At 34.0% G+C, this 20,071-nt stretch overlaps 1 protein-coding gene across 1 annotated transcript; it reads left to right on the forward strand.

Moving 5' to 3' along the window:
- Window positions 1-134: 134 nt before the first annotated feature.
- LOC113751212 lies at window positions 135-9,497 on the forward strand. The gene is made up of 8 exons (XM_027295139.1): window positions 135-939; window positions 4,447-4,546; window positions 4,726-4,782; window positions 5,362-5,471; window positions 6,400-6,487; window positions 7,749-7,810; window positions 7,925-8,021; window positions 9,010-9,497. Exons 1-8 carry the CDS (start codon window positions 452-454, stop codon window positions 9,067-9,069), a joined length of 1,062 nt encoding a protein of 353 aa, XP_027150940.1. The 5' UTR covers window positions 135-451; the 3' UTR covers window positions 9,070-9,497.
- Window positions 9,498-20,071: the final 10,574 nt, after the last annotated feature.

The following is a 20,071-nucleotide window of genomic DNA, read 5'->3' on the forward strand; positions in this document are numbered from 1 at the left end:
TTCGTAAGCCGAGCCTCAGCAGAATTACGATTGTGCCACCAAAATTTTAGGCGAAATTCCAAAACTGTCCCCGAATAAGATATAAATATGCGGATTTCGACTGTTTAAATTGTCTATTCTTTCACTTTCCCTTTCTCCTTGTTGTGTTCAGACTAGACTCCCATTTTTATCCTGATCCTATTTCTACTAAATTTGTCCCCAGTCCCCAGGCACTCCTTCTTCTTCTTCTTCTTCTTCTTCTAGCTCCGTTTCTAGGGTTATGTTTTCACTAATAAATCTCGCGCCTTTCCTGTAATGAATTCCTGTCCCAGACGGTCTGGATGATACTACCATTGGATTGGACAGATTTGATTTGATTTGCCGATTGCTCCTCGGGAATTCCCCAATGTAATGTGAGAATTTCTTTTTCTGTAGATTTCGTTTTGTTTCAACAATTGAATTTTGGGCAATAATGGCGACTCAGTCTAACACGGGGTTTCACAACCACTACTACCACCCCCACCACCACCACCACCACCACCATGCACAAGCGATATCCTTTGAATCGGGCACTGGATTATCGGAGATTATTACTCCCCCTGTCCCCGGGAACTACTATAATCACCACCACCGTGCCAGCACCAGCAGCGCCTGCAGCCGCCATGGGATGCTCATAAATCCGAATATTGTAAATGTGAGTAACAACAGCCTCATGACGACGGCAGCTTCGCCGACAGCAGCTGGGAATATTGTGTATTCGGGGGCTCCTCCTCCTCCGGGTGGGGCAGGAGGAGGCGGAGCCGTTATTACCTCCTGCAGCAGCGGCAGCAATGATAATAGTCCCGGAAATTCGTTGGGGTCGCTTCTCCTGGATACCGTGCCTGGCCTCAACCATGAAGCAGGCTTGGCTGTTGAGTGGTCTGTGGAGGAGCAGTACAAGCTCGAGGAAGGACTTGTCAAGTAGGTAGTCAGTTCCAGTCTTGATGCCACATTCTTACACAAGCGCACCCAACTATAGATGCAGTTTGTTTTCTTGGGCTTTTCCTTGTCACTCTTAGGTTTGATTGCTTTGGCGTTAGCATTTTGCAATTGTTTTGGTAGTTAAGTATTTCGTCCAGCATTTTTTTTTAAAGCTAGCCTGTAGCTATATAGTCCCCTGGGATGTTCTAGAATGAGGATTTTCAGCACAGATGACAAACCAATAAGCTGATGCAGTGCGGGTAGGCCTTATAGTTCTCAACTTCTATGCGTAGATGTATACATTAATGGAGAAATCAAGGCTGTGAATAAGACAGGACAAGATGAATGAGATCACTACAAATCTAGGATTGATATCTAGGCGCCTGGTAAAGTTGAGGAACCTATTCTGGAAATTTGGCTTCCAAAGCCACTTCTGTTCCATGTACCTCTAACCTGCCTAAATGTTGGAAAAATTTGTCCTTTCTTTGTCATAACCTTTGTTTTTAGTTGTAATTAAAAAGATTTACATTTCTTGCCAGCTACTAACTTGACTACTAAAGTTTATTGCCCTACTCAACTTGGTAAACTAGTAGCAAAATCATGTTAACAGTTCTTGCTTGAGGCTATTACCTTTTAGTAGCAAATTTCATCAAGCAAGTACTCTTGGACTGGGCCATAGCTGGCAGAACTAAAATTATAGAGATAAACCCAATCAATGAACCTTTCAAATAGGCATTTTGCATTCTGCTTTGGTTTTTTATAGTTTTTTAAACAACAGATGGAAGAGCGAGAATCAAATTTGGTTCATTACAAAACCTTCACTTTTCATTAAAAATCAAGAAAAGATTTGGAATAGGGGCCATTTTTACAAATCCTCATGCTCGCTAGAATGAACTTAGTGATGGAGTCATTCTCATTAATACAAGGTATGAGTGCTGTGAAATTTCTAGTAACCCAAACATGTACAATTCTTATCACCAAAGTCCTTGCCTAACTGACTTCTGGCCTTTCTCACTGTTATTTTTAAGATGCTAATCTCATTGATTTTTTTTTTAATCCTTCATACAGTGTTGATTATCTCATGCATCAATTCCCCTTGGAATGAAGAGAGCTCCTTATCTTGCTTTACTTTGTTTCCCATGACCCCAAGGAGCCTTAACAAACCTTTTGCCCCTTCCTATGGTTCCTTGCTTTGCCTTTTCAAGGAGCATGGATATATAGTTTGTGTTTAAAGTTGCTCTCATACTCTGGAAATCTCTGAAGTTGTCAAGACCAATGTACAAGAGTATCTTTTAATTTTTTTTTGTAAGACAACTTATTGCCACTAGAAACCTTTATATGAATTTTGTCAGCGCTTGAACTCTTAGTAACTATTTTGTTTCTGAATCTTTTTGCACTTAGTTCTAGAGATAACAGAAATGGACTTAGATCTCATATTAAAAAAAAAGACTGAGAGAAAGAATTTTAACTTAAATCAAGACTATCACCTTTGGCTGAGTATAGATTGGCATGTAACTCAATCTGCCAAAATTAGATTTTTCTGAAAATACCTTTCTTGTATGACTAGCTTCGGTCTTTCTGGAATCTTATGGCTACTTTCTTGCATCTCTACTTGAAATTTCAATTTTTGGTGGTTCATTTGTTGATCAAGCCATGGGTCAACCACTGAAGCTAATCTTTTTATTTTTCTTTTAAATAGTGACTGCCTATACTACCTTCTTGTCACAGTTCACTTCAAGTACTTATGCCATCTGATGGTTAGCAGAATCTTTGGAGAAAGAATTAAACTTTGATTTATAGATGAAACTTTGATCTTAGGCAAAATATAGAAACAATCTTGAGTGGCTGTTTTTGAGAGCTTTCATGTTCTCAAAGTGCCAATTAAAAGTCCTCATCTTATTGAGTTTCATGTCCATTTTATCATTAATCTTGAGAATACATAGTTTGAGTTTCTTATCCTTTTTATCCTTCTCACCTAGCTGGAACTTGTCCCATATTGAGTTTGAGCTTCCTATAATGCCCTTTGAACTCAAATCCTGAAACGTTCTTGATAAAGACACATTTTAGTGGTCATCTAAGTTAGGCCCATATTTACCTATGCATAAACTAACACTTGGGAAGTGGCAAGAAAATGAAAATCACTTTGATCCGTGATCAAAGTTTGGCTTTTAGGCTAAACCAATAGAAAAGCTTGATAAAGGGGCAGTAACAGTGCACACCCTTAGTAGTTCTAGTAGAAAAAATAATAAGAAACAATTGTTTTATTAGATGTCAAAAACTCCATTACACATTCTAAACCTGAACACTTATAGATATGAGATATGAATATATGAGATAGGATCTAATGTAATTCAAATCTCTAACTAATCCTAAGCATCCTAATCTAATGGTTTCCTTTTTCTTGCTAAGACAATGGAAGTCAACCTTATTGTACTAATTTTAGAAAATTCATCCTGCATCACAAACTGCATAAGTATCTTAAACAATGTGCTTAGATATGCAGTAAATGAAGTGCCTAGTTGTTTTCAGGGTATTTTGACTTGGGCAACATTTGGATTGAAGGAAAGGAATGGAGAGGACTCTAGTGAAGAAAGGAAAGGAAAGTAGATGAAAGTGGAGTCCATCTATCTTGTCTAGATTAAATATGGAAGGAAATGAAAGGAAACACTAAAGATATTGTTTGAATTAGGAAAGGAAAAGAAAGGAAAAATATCACGTACTATTTACGATTTTGCCCATAATTTAACAAAGTCCAATATGTAAACATATTTTAGGACACTCTCATGAAAATCTAGTTAAAAATGATTGACATGTTTTAATTTGCTTTTTTCGGGAGAAGAAATTATAAAAAGTTAAAAATATAAAAAGAACTTTTATAAATGATAGAAAATATTCATAAAATAATTAATATTTGAAAATTTTCAGATATTACTAAAGAAAAAGAAATTAGAGCTTAGGTGGTAAGGTGGTGTGGAGAGTGTATGAAAGATATATTACTAGCTACTTTCAAAAGTTAGTCATCTGCTGCAAAGTATGAAACTATTGATTAGGGTTGGCAATTTATAGGGAACCAGGTTCTACTTGGATTGATTACACATTCTTGCCCGTTTAGTACCTTTAATAGGCTGTTGGCAAAGCATTTATGAGGTGCTGAGCTTGACCTTTGTGGGACTTTATGTGGGTAAATAAAATGTCTACTCTAAAACCTGTAAGTTAAGAAAATTAGTGGTGATGTTTGTTCAAAAGTGGCCATGTAATTTGAAAAATAGAAATGATGTTTTGGAGGTGTTAAAATAAAATATGAGCTTGAAGTTTTGTTCAATCCAAACAATTTTATTTTCATTTTTGAAAAAGTGTGTTGATTATTTGTTTTTTGAATATTGTGATTTTCATCAAATAATTGCATCCCCCCCCCCCTCTATTTTTCTCCTGTTCTATGCTGTTACAATTTTTTTTTTAAGATTAGCAACTCTAGATATGATAACCATTTTCTTGGGAAATATGCAGATTTGCTGATGAGCCTAGTATAATGAAGTATATTAAGATTGCAGCTGTGCTTGGAGACAAAACCGTACGGGATGTTGCTTTGAGATGTAGGTGGATGATGGTGAGCTACTCAGTTCTTGCAGTTACTTCTGGCAATTAACAATCAAAGGGCAAACACGTGAAATTTAGTGGAATTGATTGGCCGATTATTATTTGTACTTTTCTTAGTTATACCCAGCATGATAAAATGTCAAGTCTACATATTTAAAAGGAAATGCTTATATTAATATTATTTGGCAGAGAAAACGAAGAAAACAGGAAGACCATAATCTTGGGAAGAAAGTCAAAGATAGGAGGGTATGCTTGTCTGCACCTTATCTATTATCTAAATGTTGAATTGTGTAATGCAGTGAAACACTTTGATGTTGAGCCAGGGTGACCTATTTCCCATAGTAAGACCTAGCATTAAGTTACCAAAGAACAATTTAGATTCCTGGAATGCATTACGGCAGTGAAAATTATGAAGTGCTCCTGCATTGAGATCTTAGGGATTTCTAATTTTTTCTTAGTATAGCAAATCTTGTGTCAATTTTGAACCCTGCAACTTTAGGAGGCTTCTACAATAAAGTTAATTTTGCGGATGGAGTCATGGCAATGGGTTTTTCTAAATTTCCTAGATCATCTTCCAGACAACTTAAACATGTGTGATAAATAAAAGCACTAGACAATTAACTTCATTCCTTGACTCAACTTTTCTTTATATGAATCAAAGTGGTCTTCCCATTTACCTTGTTGTATTGCCACGAGACTTGAATTCTTCTTATACTTTACATGCCTCTTTCGCAGGTAGGTTAAATTTTTTAAACACTATCAGATCCTAATAATTCTTTAATAGAAATCTTTTCTCACTGATGTTTCCTTCTGATGCTTCTTCAGGATAGGATGGAATCATGCTTAAAAACTACTACTTCTGCTTCACCAATGAACTTGGCTGCATATGCAGTTCCACTACAGCCTCATGATCAGAGTGATTCTACATCTCCAATATAGCATAAGTAATTCAAATTAATATGTTTTTGTTTCTTGCATAATGCATGTTTTTGTTTCTTGTAATTCAACTCCCATAATTCAAAGAGAATGTAGGGGAGTTTAGACTATTTATGCAATCTGAACAAAGATGCAAGATTCATACATATTACTAATCCATTTGAAGTTAGAATATTATTTGGGAATAACTTGACTCCTTGAGCTCTAAAGAAGACTAATAATACTCAAACTGGAAGAAAACAGTGTGTAACTGGCCTCAGTTTCCCTTGTTTAGTAAGGAAGGGAAGGAGAAAGTCGAGCAAAAGAGGAGGGATTATATGAGCCTCCAGTTTTGACACTTTTGTTTTCAAAATTTTTTTTTTTGCCCTTTTTGGTTTATCACCTAAACCAACTCTAAATTCTTGTATATTTTTTCCTTAAAAAATCTGGGACTGCTGGATTAATTTTGATAGTGATAGGCTTTTGATGCTTTGTCAGCATTGACAAATACTATGGAACCTGTTCAGTCATTTTCTGTGAGTGAAACATAACATCTATTTATTGTGTTAATACGACAGTGCTTCTTGTCAGAGCATTGTGTTATAAATAAATCATATAGGATGGCAACCATTTTTCTCCTACTTTTACTTTCACATCTACATATGTAGAGGGGAAAACTAAGGGAAAAGAGAAAGTAGCAGCACTATCAAATGTTCCCTTGAATAACAGATTGACAGTATTGCAATTCAAACTGGCAAAGAATGACATTATTTACATGGTGGTAGTTTTTGCCCGTCTCCCTTCGCTTTTTTGTGCAAACAAAATAGTGGTAAATCTGTAATTTTCATCCATGCGGGAACCATCTTTCCCTCCACCTGAGATTCTGATTTAGTTCCTTACAAATTTTCAGATGATATGGTTTTATTGATCTATTCATTTGATCTCAGTTTCAGCTTTAATTGGCACAACCAGACATCTCTTAGAAGAAAACAATCAGGCTCTTGGTCGGGTTTCAACTAATCTTGCCTCACTTGAGGTGATGTCTCCTAAGCCTTGTCTCTTTTCTTTTTGATAACTAATGAACTTTCTAACTACAGTGATAAAAAGAGAGAATTTATATCTCCTACACAAAAACAAGCCTAAAATAATATATGCCCCAAGATCCACGTAAAGTATATAGAAATGACAGGTAGGATGTGCGAATAAAGTTTTAAATGACTGCCTCATAGAGATTTGAAGTTGGCACAAATTAGTATAAAACTGCATTGTGACGCAACAGTTCCATTTACAAATTCTTTCCCTTGTTCCTTTAAAAAATCTATGCACATATAACAGTTGTAGTTTACTGCATTTTTATCCTAGCATTCTGTCTCTTCCACTCCGCCCATATAATTGACCACAAGAAAAGGGGAAAGCCCTTTCCACACCTTCCACGCGCTATAATCACTGCTGCCACTTGGCCTGATTCTACTAGCCTATACGTGAAACTTTGTTGTTATGAAAATTGCTCAGGGAACTTAATGTGGCTGATTCATGAGCAACTTCTCATGTTCACAAGGTTTGAAATGATTGGATAAATGCATGTTTTTGGGGGTTCATTTTTGTCTTTCCTCTTCACTGAGCTATTAACAGCATTTCTATATTTCTGTCTAATTTGGTTTTGGAAACTTCAAGTTACTTAGAGTAATATAATTCTGTTGGTTGTTCCTCCAAGATTTTTTGTTGGTTTTTAAGTAACGTGACAAAATCTTTCTGATGTTTCTCCTGAAAAATTTTGGGCGACTTGGTCAATGATGGCAAAACCTGGATAATGAAAACAACAGCTTAGACAAGGTGGCCCATTTTTTAGCCTTAATAATATTTAATTGTGGGTTTTGGTTGGTTAAGATTGCAGAAATTGGAACTCAAATGATAAACAAAAGACTTAATAACCAAATGTAGGAGCAGCTAAACATTTCGAATTTGTGGTAAAATAAATGAAGAACAACTGTAACAAAACTAAAAAACGCAAATTCAGCTTAAGTTACTTGGACTCTCTAGTATCTGGAGATGAGCTTTCTTGATGTGAATGGTCAGATGGAGGTAGGTCTGCATCTAGTGGCATCAAGCTGGAACAGGTTTCCAGTAAACAGTATAAATGGATAAATGATGAATACGTGTACCATGAGGAGTATGTTCAGTGGAATTTTCTGAGTTTGTAAAAAGTTTGCACTTTTGTATTTTTCTTTCTCTTGGCACACCAAAAGAGCTGGCCTTGCCTTTGTTAGCTGACATCTGATTGTAGCATATATCTACAGTTGCAGGATAACATTGATCTCTTTCTTCGGATAAGGAGTAATTTAACTTCAATTTTGAATGAGTATGTCTAACCTCTTTTAGATTCGAATCCTATTTAAATTGATCGCAAAAACTGTCCCTTGAATTTTCTTTGGTAACATGATGTTTTTGTGTTTCAATTTGGGTTGTTTTGCAGCATGAGGAATATGCCAGGAATAATGAGCCAAATGCCACCACTTCCTGTATTTATTAATGAGGAACTTGCAGGTTCTACTTTCTCAAGTTCAACTCAGGTACAGTCAGCATGTTTCACTCGTTTGTTTTCTGTATGTAATTGCTAAGCATCTTAACCTTGCTCTTAGGCTGTGTGATGTGCTACTTTCGATGATGTATGTTGTTTACTTTGATAGGCCAGATTGTTGTGCAATCCATGCAGGCATTTTTGTTCTTCATTTTTTCTACTTAGTTCATTCATATTATAGACAAACCTTGTGATTCATTACTACCCTTCAGTTTAATGCATTCTCGAATGAATCATTATTTGCCTGACCTGTCAGCTTGTTGGTTCTAATTGAAGTTTCAAGTGCTCATTGGAATATCTTGTTAAATCTTATTACTATTTCAGAATACGCCTGTGATTGTCATCTAGTAATTTGTGGTGTTGCTGCTAAGTTTACTGTGATTGGGTCACATTGATCATGCTGACGCCTTTTTGAATGCTATGTTGTTTGCTTATTGTGCCTGTTGAAGGGGTAAAGGGGCATTCACTTTTTCAAAAGGAAGTTACATTTTTGTCTTGTTCTTGTCTTGCATTTGTTTTGTAGAGGTGGTTGGAGTGGAAAAATTCAGAATGGTTTTTAGTACTTTTCCCGTGGAAATTTTTTCTTTTGGTTAACATGTTGTGTTCTATACCTTTCTAGATTAAGGTGGTTGAATATTCATTTGAATTTGTTTTGTGACGTCTTGACTTTTTGATGATTTATACGTTGAAGTCGGTGGCATTTTTTTGGTGTGCAAACTGGTTTGTGGACTTCTCTCTGAATACTTTATTTGTTGACATTATCTCCTAAGCATATTGCTGCTATCTCTTGGGTTGTGTAGTTTTGGAATGAGAGAGTGTGTGATGAAAACTTGTGTCGATGTCTTCGCTATATGAACCATCTGAAAGCAGTAATCATTCATGTGAATTCTGCTAGTTCATAAGAATTCCATCATCTCAGTGAGCAACCTTATTCATTGTTGTTGATGCTGAATGTGATGTATCTGTTTGCTGCCCTCTAGTGCATGATGATTGGCTCATCAAGCGGGATCCATCTGAAGCAGGAGCCAGGATGCTCATGATCAAGAACTTGGGAATTGAGCTCAGATATAGCTGATCTGTGCAAGTGCAGATATTCTGAAGCAGCTAGTGGGTCTGTCTGGCTTTCTTTATACATATTTATCGCCCCTTTTGGGTTCCCCAATAAGCTTATTTCTAGCGATCAATTTCGAAGCTAAATGCTTCCCGTACTCGATATTCAGACCGGCACAAGAGAAAAATAAGACGCAAGCTTATAGGTGCTTTTTTTTTCTTTTTTTCTTTTTTTTTTTGAGGTATGGGGCATTGGGGTTGTGAGAAGCATTAGGGAGCAGGAGCCTGTTCAGAAGATAACGTGGAAGATACATGTCAATTTATCTAACTTGTCTGTATAAATTATCTGAGCTAACAGCGACAATTTGGATCCCTGGTGCTGATTTCATGATTTATAGATAGGTGCATCGTTATTACATGCAGCTCCCTCGTTCTGTTATTTGCGTTTTCTTGGTAAAGTGAGTGCCTTGAACTTCATGAACAATAAAAATTTAGTGCAAATGCTAATCGGAAATGTTTGAAAACCGAGATTGACACGACAACAATAGGTGGGATTGTCCCTTCAGGAACATCGGATAAAATTGGAACTGTAGGTGCAACTAGCACTCATTTGGTGGGCGGCCATGAGGTTGGGTAAGATTCGTCCAAAAACGTATCTGGAGAAGTTATGTATTTTTCCTTGCATGTGAGAGATTGGATCTATGTTGCATCGATATTTGGCTACCTGAGGCTGAGGGTGGGTCTTCTTATAGATTATTAATGGAATTCAGAAGAGAATTTTTCTTAACTGGATGCTTGGTCAAATTATATCTAATCTTTTCTTTGGTGAATCAGACTGTCCAGGCAAAACCCAACTAATTTCCGTCCATTTTTAGTTTTTTTCCTTTGCAGTTTATTCTTTGATTTGGCAAAGATAAGATTGCAGAAAGCATTACATTTATTAACAAGGGTTAGGATTAGTTAAATTTAAAATGATCATATCCCTTTCTGATAAATGAAAGAACACGTGCACTCTGGAAAATGAAGAAAATCCATTGGAGATGAGCCAAATCCGAGTCTTGTACATCGAAGCGTAAATGTAAGCATTGTTGTGATCTTGATTTTTTTTTATTTCAATTATGCCCTTATCAATTGATTGTTGAAGTTTTATATTATTCCTTTTCAATTTTTATGATGATTAAAATTCATTAAATTATATCATTGGAGACTAAGTAGGATCTGATCTTAGTTTTTTATTTGTTCAAAATACGCTTGTCCCTAATAATTAGATTTATTGCATTTTAATAATAGCAATAATTGTTGCAATTAGTAAAAAAACTGTAACCTTAATTAAATTTGAATTATGAAGACAATAAACAAAATATAATACTCCAAATCAATGTGTCTCTTTGTGTTCTATTTTCAATTGTTTTTATTTTCATTAAATATTCTTGATTAGTCACAACCTAATTAAATTTTCAAATCTTTAAAAACATTGCTATTGATACCAAAACAAGGTGCTTTTAGGACAATAGATTTTTTGCCATTTGTGCTTTATGTCAAATTCTGGCAAAAAAATAAAAAAGAAAAGAAAAGAAACTTAATTATCTCTACCAATGAAAATTCAATTCTCAAAAAGTGAAGAGTTAGACGGAAAATTTTTTTACAGTGGATCATTTATACTCCATTATTAACAGAAATAACACTCAAAATAACACAAAGAGTTCAACTTCAAAAAATACAATTTCTTCATTTCTCAAAAAACGATACATATAACTTCATATTGAGGAATTTCATCAAGATACTGAGAAATTCAACTTGTGTAACATGAAAAGTAATAATGGTAAAGCATGCAACTGATATTTATTCAAACAATTAAGTATTGTTGTGTAAGCATTATTCTGATCTTAGTTTTATTATTTCAATTATGCCCTTATTCATTAGTTATTGAAGTTTCATATTATGCTTTTTTTAATTTGTTATGATGATCAAAATTCATTATATCATATTTATTGATTTACAAGAAAATAATGGTTGATGACAAGACAAAATATTAAACATTAGATTAATAATACCCTTCTACCCAATAATTAGATTTATTACATTCTAATAATGGCAATGATTGTAGCTGTTAGGGAAAAAGTTGTAACTTTAATTAAATTTGCCAATATGTCTCTTTGCATTCCATTTTCAGTTTTTTTATTTCCATTAAAAATTCTTGATTAGTTACAACCTAATTGAATTTTCAAATCGTCAAAAATATTACTATTCATACCAAAACAAGGTGCCCTTAAGACAATAGAATCTTTGTCGTTTGTGCTTTATGTCAGATTCTACCCAAAAAAAAAAAAACTCAATTATCTCTACCAATGAAATTTCAATTCTCAAAAAATTGAATAGTTAGATTGAAAAAATTTATATATGTTGGATCATTTATGCTCCATTATTAATAGAAATAAGGGATAATTTCAGAAACCTCCCCTGAGGTTTCTGACAGTCTCACTCTCCTCCCCTGTGGTTTCAAAAATATCACAAACATCCCCTAAGGTTTAGGATTTTGTAACAAAATCAGCCCATGATGTCAAGAGTGAACATAAAAAAGTGTTTTCAGGAAAGAGAGGGAATTTTGTTTCCATAAATGCTCCTAAGGTAAGTGTACAAGTTATATAAGTGAAATTATGAAAACTAATAAAAACCAAAAATAAATTAGAAAAAAGGGAGAATTTTAGATACAATATGTTATTCATCAATAATATTATATCAAAAGCTTTTACTAGATGATTATTTGTTCCAATTGCATATTAAATCAACCATTAGTGCTTATGAGAGCGCATTAAATATTTAGTAGAGAGGTAGTTTACTTCAATAAGTAGCATGTATATAAATACTTAGTGAATGTACAATCTGGTTGAAATAATGTATACCGTGTTATCGACCAAGTACGATGCATAGAAATTATTGAACATGCAGTTATTTGTTCACATGCATATTGCAGTTAGTCATCGCAACAATATGCATAGTACAATGGTATGTATACATTTGGAATGGTTATTGGTGCTTTGACCCACTTGTGCATGTCCTTACAAGCTGCAGTGGGTATGTAATTTTATCTATATGACTAATACTAATTTGTCTATAAACACCTTACACGGGGTGATCTATGAGGTACAATCAGTTTACAAATATATACATTATGTTAGATGTTAGTTATTTGACTGTGTATATCTATAAAAGGTAGTATAATAGTACGCATAAATTTAGAATGGTTAGGTGTTAAAAAAATATACATCATATTAGGTGTTTGTTATTTGACTATGTATACATGTAAAAGGGAGATTAGATATAGCGTAGAAAAAAGTAATTACGTGAGTTAGAATGTATTTGTCCTGATAATCACGAAATATTAGCTGACTTGTGAGGGTATTTAAGTCTTTTTTGCCATGATGATGTAAGAAATGGGACCTAAATTCTGACAGGGGAGGTTTGTGATATTTTTGAAACCACAAGGGAGGAGAGTGAGATTGTCAGAAACCTCAGAGGAGGTATCTGAAATTATCCCTAGAAATAACGCACAAAACAATACAAAAAGTACAACTTCAAAGAATATCCATCTCTTCATTTTCTTCAAAAATGGTGCATATAACTTCATAATGAGGAATTTCATTAAGATGTTGACAAATTCAGCTTACGTATTATGAAAAATAACAATTGTAGAACATGCAACTAATATTTATGCAAATGAATATTTTCTATTTTATTTTATTTTTACCCTCTCACCCCTCCTCACAGCCTTTTCATCCTTAAATACAAATTTCGAACCTTAAATCTAATATCGCAAAGAAGTCTAAGAGCCTTCTCCTGACTAGTAGGTCATTTCTAATGGTTAGCAAATAATTAACTTTTACTTAGTGTGCAAATTTAGGTCATCCACCTCCAAAAGCAAAAAAAAATTTGGTCATTTATCTTATTAAAAATCAAACAATTTCAGTGGTATTATCAGAATTTATTTGTTGTGGAAAAAAGAAAAAAAAATGAAAGAAGTAACTAAAAGTATCAATATTGTATATACAATTCAAAATATTGATGCTTTTCTCAAATCATTTCACATTTGGTCAAAACTGTTAATTTTAAATTGAAAGAGACAAAATGTATCCTTATTTGTTAAAAATTCTATTGAGATTTTCTATGAATCTATAGATAATAACATTTTACGAATCTTTTTTTTTTTTGCTTTTAAAATAATGGTTTTAAGGATAATTAATTAAAGAAGATGAAAAATTAAATAAAAAAGAAAATAGAAAATATGCAAATACTAAATTTGTTAAAAATTTTCTTAAATAAATTTTAATGTATAAGAAATGTTATACTTTATGATATTATAATCATATGTAAAGCATGTGACCTATTACTAGTATCTCCAAAAGGCTTCTCTAAGTATTTGTTGGGCTTGTCTCTCTTTCTTGATTCGTCATTGATACTTTAAACCATTAGATAATACTTTTTTTGGTTTGAGAGAGACTTTAAATCTTGATAGGGTAAAGGAGAAAGATTGAGAGCCAAACCAAGAATACTCACAATTAGTCCGTGAACCAATGAGTTGAGTTGAATTTTGGGACAATTTGATTGATAATCAACCATTTAAACATAAATCACATTAGTTCTTTACATCATTGCTTGGTTATCATTAAAACAACAGTACTTAAGGGAATATAGGTTCTTCACACTCAACCAAAAAAAAAACTTTGAAGAAAATTAACTAATAAAAGGTTGCAGTAAAGGCAGCTAAAGATTGGTGAGATGAATAGCATAGTTGTTTGTGGTAAAACAGACCAGAAAAAGTTCCCATTATGGAATCTTTTTTTTTTTTTGGGTGTTGTGGGTGGGGGGGGGGGGGGTTGGGGAAAAAGAGTAAAGTTGAACTTGAATAATTTTTAGCCTAAACATGAATATTGGTATGGAATAGCTAATGAATCTGTTTGTAAAATTGGCAAGACATGAGTCATGCAATTGGCATCTCAGCAAAAATGTAAATTGCCATTTTGAGAATGTGGAAGGTTGTACTTGAGAAATCAACAAAATAAGTTACTGATGGAAATTGAGTTTCTTGCACAAATATAATAAATATTCAGACATTGTAAATTAAGGAATGTGTCGAAATAACAAATACAATGTTATGAAACAACTAAAAATGTGGATGTTAATTTGTATTTCCAAGAAGATTGATTCAGAATCATCCACCAGATTCATTGGTACATTGAATGAAGTAGATAAATTGGATGAATCCTTTCAGTTCATTTATGGAGCTATTAAAATGATGTACTTGAAGTACAAAATTCATGAATGAGTGTTTAATAGGGTTCATGTACCTTTGATCTTGTATTACCTATAAGTAAAGGTATTCTAATCTCTCTTTGTAACAACAACAAGAAGAACAAGAGCAACTTTTCATCGGTTGAAATAATAAAAAAATAATTCTCTATTCTCTCTATACTTCTTACTCTAATATTTCAATCCATATTTTAATAGTTTATTTTATTAGTTTCACAACACGCTATCAGCACGAATCTCTACTTCTGAACAAAAGGTGAAAACGGAGCCTCTACCTTGAGCGAAAGTGAAACACGAGACTCTGTCGAGATTCTACTAGTGTCAAATTAACTATTGGGCATTTTCTTGGGCAAACCCTTGATGAATTATTGAGGTAAGTTTTTTCCCTATAAATTTATTTCAATTTCTTATGGCTAATTTTTGAGCAATCAAGAAGTACAAGTGTCTACTACTGAGCAACCACTAAGCACAAACATATATTTTTCGACATCTTTGAGGTAGTATTCCTTCTTTCAATTATATTTATTTATCTTTATTATCATGAAAATTATTTATTATAGATACTTACATCCTGATGCAATGAGTTTTGGAGATGCTATTATAGAAAATTAATTATGCTTGAGAATCCACTTGTCCTTTGAAATACTTAAATAATAAAGAATGGTCGTTCTTTAAAGAAAATATTTGACCACTCGAAGATGATCAATCATTCCAAAATCTGGTATGATAAATTTACTTATAGCTGCAAGTACACAATTCTGCTATATTTAAAATTATTTCTTAGTTGAAAACAATATGCTCTACATATTTCTCGAATATGTTTATGTAGTAGCAATATCGAGAGAAAATTTTGAGAAGTATTCTATATTTATTGCATGCTAGTTCTAGTTCATTTCCAGAAGTAAATGCGACTAAATTTCAACTTACTAGCTATGGTTGCAGCCATAACTATAGTTTTGGTAAATATGCATTTTATCATGGTAAGAGCAAAAAATTTGCACCTAAAATGGGATAATATTGATAAGGATAAGAAAATAAGGATCCTGAAGACAAATGTCCTAAAGTACATTTGATCAATTGAAATAGCATTTTGACATGGCTAATTTCTTAAACGCCCTAAAGGCGTATGATGATTAATTTGGTTTATAATAGTAATTGACTTTCTTTCTGAAGAAAAAATGAATGTCAAACATTTGGGATCTTAGGATTATGGTGATGATATTTGTCTCATAAGGATTTTGATGACAATAGTATGTGTCTCATTAAAAGTGCTACTATATATGCACACAATATTCTTATTGAAAATAAGGGAGACAAATACAGCCAATGGTAGTGCTCAAGTGATTGAAAGTTCCGGAAGAGCCACTGCTATATTTCTCTCTGTAGGAGAAAAGAAAGTCATAAATGAGGCACTACATTCTCATAACTCTTGAAGAGTTTATCGAAGTTTAATAATATCCATTGAAATGAATATCAAATTGAGACACTAAATGAGACAATAATAAAGATCATGTTTAGAAATCAAGTGAGATAAAAGTTGATTATATCATAATAACCATTCGAGAGAGAAATGGTTATCGATATAGTTGTTTTCATTCTCATTTGGTTCAAAATTATCACCCACAATAAACCAGAAGTTTACTGAATTAGTCATGCTTATATCTGAACTTTGACATCCTTGAAGGTGATTTTGTGGAACTTACTTTTGGCATCTTGGAATCTAGAGAAACTGGAAGAGAAACTTTTAACATGAAACGTTCACTATCAATTCTTTCACTCCATGGCATACTGTTCTAGTTTCTCTTGTGACAAAAGTGAAAATACTTGAGAGTCAACAATTATTTATCCATATTCCCTTTATATATATTATTTATGGCTCCAATAGAAATTTAAAAATCTATATCGGGTATGAATCACCCTTTACAATTAAATATTGTGAAATATTGATGGGTGATCTATTTATAGTTTCCAACTTTAGGGGGAGAAAAAAAGATCAACCGAAAGGAAATCATTTGAAAAATATTATTGGATTTCCTTAATCCTCGCCATACTGTGAACTAGAAGTTCAAAAGATTATTTCGCGAAAAGTTGCAAATCAATTGTCAAATATATTTATCGATTCCAGAAGAGTCATTAAATCAAATATTCTTGCAGGAAATACTCTGGGTAAAATTGATGTCCCTGAAGGACATGTCCAAGTGCTACAAATGAATTTAAGGCTAGGCTACCTAAATAAGGTATAAATTGATTTCAAATATCTCCGAAGATTAAATAAACGTCATGATAAAATTCAACCTCCTAAAGAGGTCGCTCCTGAAGAGTTTACTTCTAAAGAGAATAAAATCATACAAAATTTAAATGGAACCTAATGAAATGTAACACTTGATGTTATAAAAGTTAACGAGGATCATTGCAAGGACCCGGAAAAAAATTCATTATTTTATATTATTTATTTTGCTTCTATGCAGACATTTTTTTTCCTTACTTTACTTGATTATCTTAATTTTCTAGATATTTTTATAATTGAGTACAATTTTTAAATCATTTTTCTGGTATAAGTTAGCTCATGTTAAGTTTGAAGTGCAATATGGACGTGGGACCCGCTAGTGCGGTAAATGCGATAAAATTATGACAATTAGTTGAAGTTTTGTATAAAGGAATGTTAGTTTATAAGGTGCTAAGGGATAATTAGAGGTTAGCTAAATAGATTAGTTTTGGAAGATAAAAGAATGAGATTAAACCTTAGGAAGGCCAAGTGTCGCGAACCTATTAGAAGTTGGACTTTGATCGAGGTTTCTTAACTTCCTAAAATCTTACGAGTTTAGTAAAAGGATACAGATGGCTCTCAAGAGCCAAAATCCCGTTGTAGTACTTGATCCAACCTCGTTGACTCTCCGTCAACGTTTAAAGAACAAACATGACCGTAGACCCCACTTTACACCAAATTCCATCCACCAAACATATCTCTTGCCGGGCCCGAACACCAAGCAGAAAAATGGGGTAATATTCGAGTATACCAAATATCAGAGGGGTTTCAGGTTTCAGTGAATCAGTAACAGTGCCTCATGGTTCATCAATCTACCAATGAGGTTTGAGCTCAGATACTCGATTCGATTAACTACCAATGAGGTTTGAGCTCAGATTTCACAATAAGGTTGTTAGATACAAGCCTCCAAACGACATCAAATCATACACAGGTACAGATTCAAATTTACACAGTAGCCAGTCAAACAGGCAAGAAAACGAGTGTGATAAAGTACACCCTCGTCTCGTCCAGAATAAACAGAAATCACAATCATTCAAGTCACAAATCGAAAGTATAAGTAAACCAGTTAAGCAACAAGTCATGCGAGTAATACACTCACTAGTTCAAGCAAAGATAACTTCAAAAGTTTCCTCCCGGTTTATGTTCTCGGTCACCGACACGACCTAAGAACAACCAAGATAAACCAATCATAACTCCCACATCCAAAACCTAGTGAACGGAATTCACAAGTGAGACTCGATTACGAGTCGTGTGCCTATCCAAATGAACTACAAATGCACGGAAACAAAAGTGTGGCTTCGGAGTGAAAAGGTAGCGGTTGGTCCTAAAAACATGAACAACCCCAAAGCTCTTCATTTCTACCCAAAATCAACCCAAACTCAAAGGAATCAAGTAGCCCCAAAATTGGACAACACTTCCCCTAAATTTTCTTATTTTCCACCTTACAATTAACACCAAAACTTATCTCAATTCTACCTCAATTGCACATACAAATCATAAACTATTAAACACACTTAATTAGGGGCACAACACCCTTCACATACAACCAATTGATAGCTCCAAAACCAACCACAATCAAGCCTAATTTTGAAACCCTAATATGAAATTTACACACATAAGCTGAAATTTTCTTTAAACAAATCAAACTAACACATAAAACCTTAATATTTCACATAACAAAACCATCAAAATATGGACAACCCTCAATCATCACATATGGGCAGAAAATTCACCATAAAACTGAAAATTTCCATAACACCATTTCAAACTACAATATTTATCATAAAACTACAAATTTTGTAACCCTAAACCCCTAGGATGCTAGTATTAGAAGTAAAGAAGGATTTCTTGACAAGGTTACCTTAGAACCTCAATAAAGATGGTAGCTTAGTACTTCTTCCTCCAAAATCACTCCACCAATACCTCTACTATTCTTTAGTTAGCACTTTGTATGGAGTAATTTGTAATTTTTATGGTTGGAACTCAAGATTGTAGCAAGAAATTGAAGTGCAAGATGAAGTCTTCTCTCCCTTAATGGTTCGGCCAAGCAAGAGAAGAAAATGAAGAAATGTTGGTCAAAATTTGATTTTAGGAAAGTTAAGAAACCTTGGTCAAAGTCCAATTTCTAATAGGCTCGCGACACTTGGCCTTCCTAAGGTTTAATCTCATTCTTTTATTTTCCAAAGCTAATCTATCTAGCTAACCTCTAATTATCCCTTAACACCTTATAAACTAACATCCCTTTATACAAAATTTTAACTAATTGTCAAAATTTTATCGCATTTACCGCACAAGCGGGTCCCACGTCCATATTACACTTCAAACTTAACATGAACTAACTTATACCGGAAAAATGATTTAAAAACTGTACTCACTTATAAAAATATCTAGAAAATTAAGATAATCAAGTAAAGTAAGGAAAAAAAATATATGCACGGAAGTAAAACAAATAACATAAAATAATAAATTTTTTTCCGGGCCCTCACACTCTCTCCCCCTTAAAAGAATTTCGTCCTCGAAATTTCTCACCTTGGTTGACAAACAGCTCAGGGTATTTCTCTTGCAGCTCTCCCTCCACCTCTCAAGTTGCCTCTTCTACCCCATGATGTCTCCACAGGATTTTTACCAAAGGAATTTTCTTGGTTCTTAGTTCATTAACCTTTCGGTCAAGCAACTGCACGGGTTTCTCCTTATAGGTAAGAGACTCGTCTATCTCAATTTCCTCTGATTGTAGGATATGAGTCGGATCAAGATGGTACTTCTTGAGCATTGAAACATGAAAGACGTCGTGAATCCTAGCTAAACTCGATGGTAGCTCGAGTCGGTACGTCACTTTTCCAACTCTTTGGAGAATTTTGAAGGCTTCTACGAATCTTGGTTGAAGTTTCTTTCCTTTTCCCGCCGTGACACTTCGTAATGGTGTGATATTAAGAAATACCTGATCTCCAACTTTAAACTCCAGATCCTTCTTTTGATTATCCGTGTAGCTCTTTTGTCGGTTTTGAACTGTTTGAAGTCTTTAACGTATCAACTTGACATTTTCTTGTGCATCCTCCATCCATGGAACGGTTGTTGGATCTAAAAACTTCTTTTCCCCCACTTCATCCCAATAAATTGGTGATCGGTACTTCCTTCCGTAAAGTGCTTCATACGGTGCCATCTGAATAAACGAATGGTAGCTATTATTATAGGCAAATTTCATTAACGTCATGTGCTGGCCCCAACTACCTCCAAAATCTAAGATACAGGTTCATAACATATCCTCGAGGGTTTGAATGGTTCGCTCAGATTATCCATCCGTCTGGGGGTGATAGGTGGTACTAAGGTTTAGTTTGGTCCTTCGAATGTGGTTCGAAGGAAATCACGTTCTTATTTTGCATCGTATACAAGTTAGAACCTTCCAAGCGAAGAAACGGGAA

The sequence above is a fragment of the Coffea eugenioides genome, chromosome 11 (assembly GCF_003713205.1).
Source record: "Coffea eugenioides isolate CCC68of chromosome 11, Ceug_1.0, whole genome shotgun sequence".
Classification (NCBI taxonomy): Eukaryota; Viridiplantae; Streptophyta; class Magnoliopsida; order Gentianales; family Rubiaceae; genus Coffea; species Coffea eugenioides.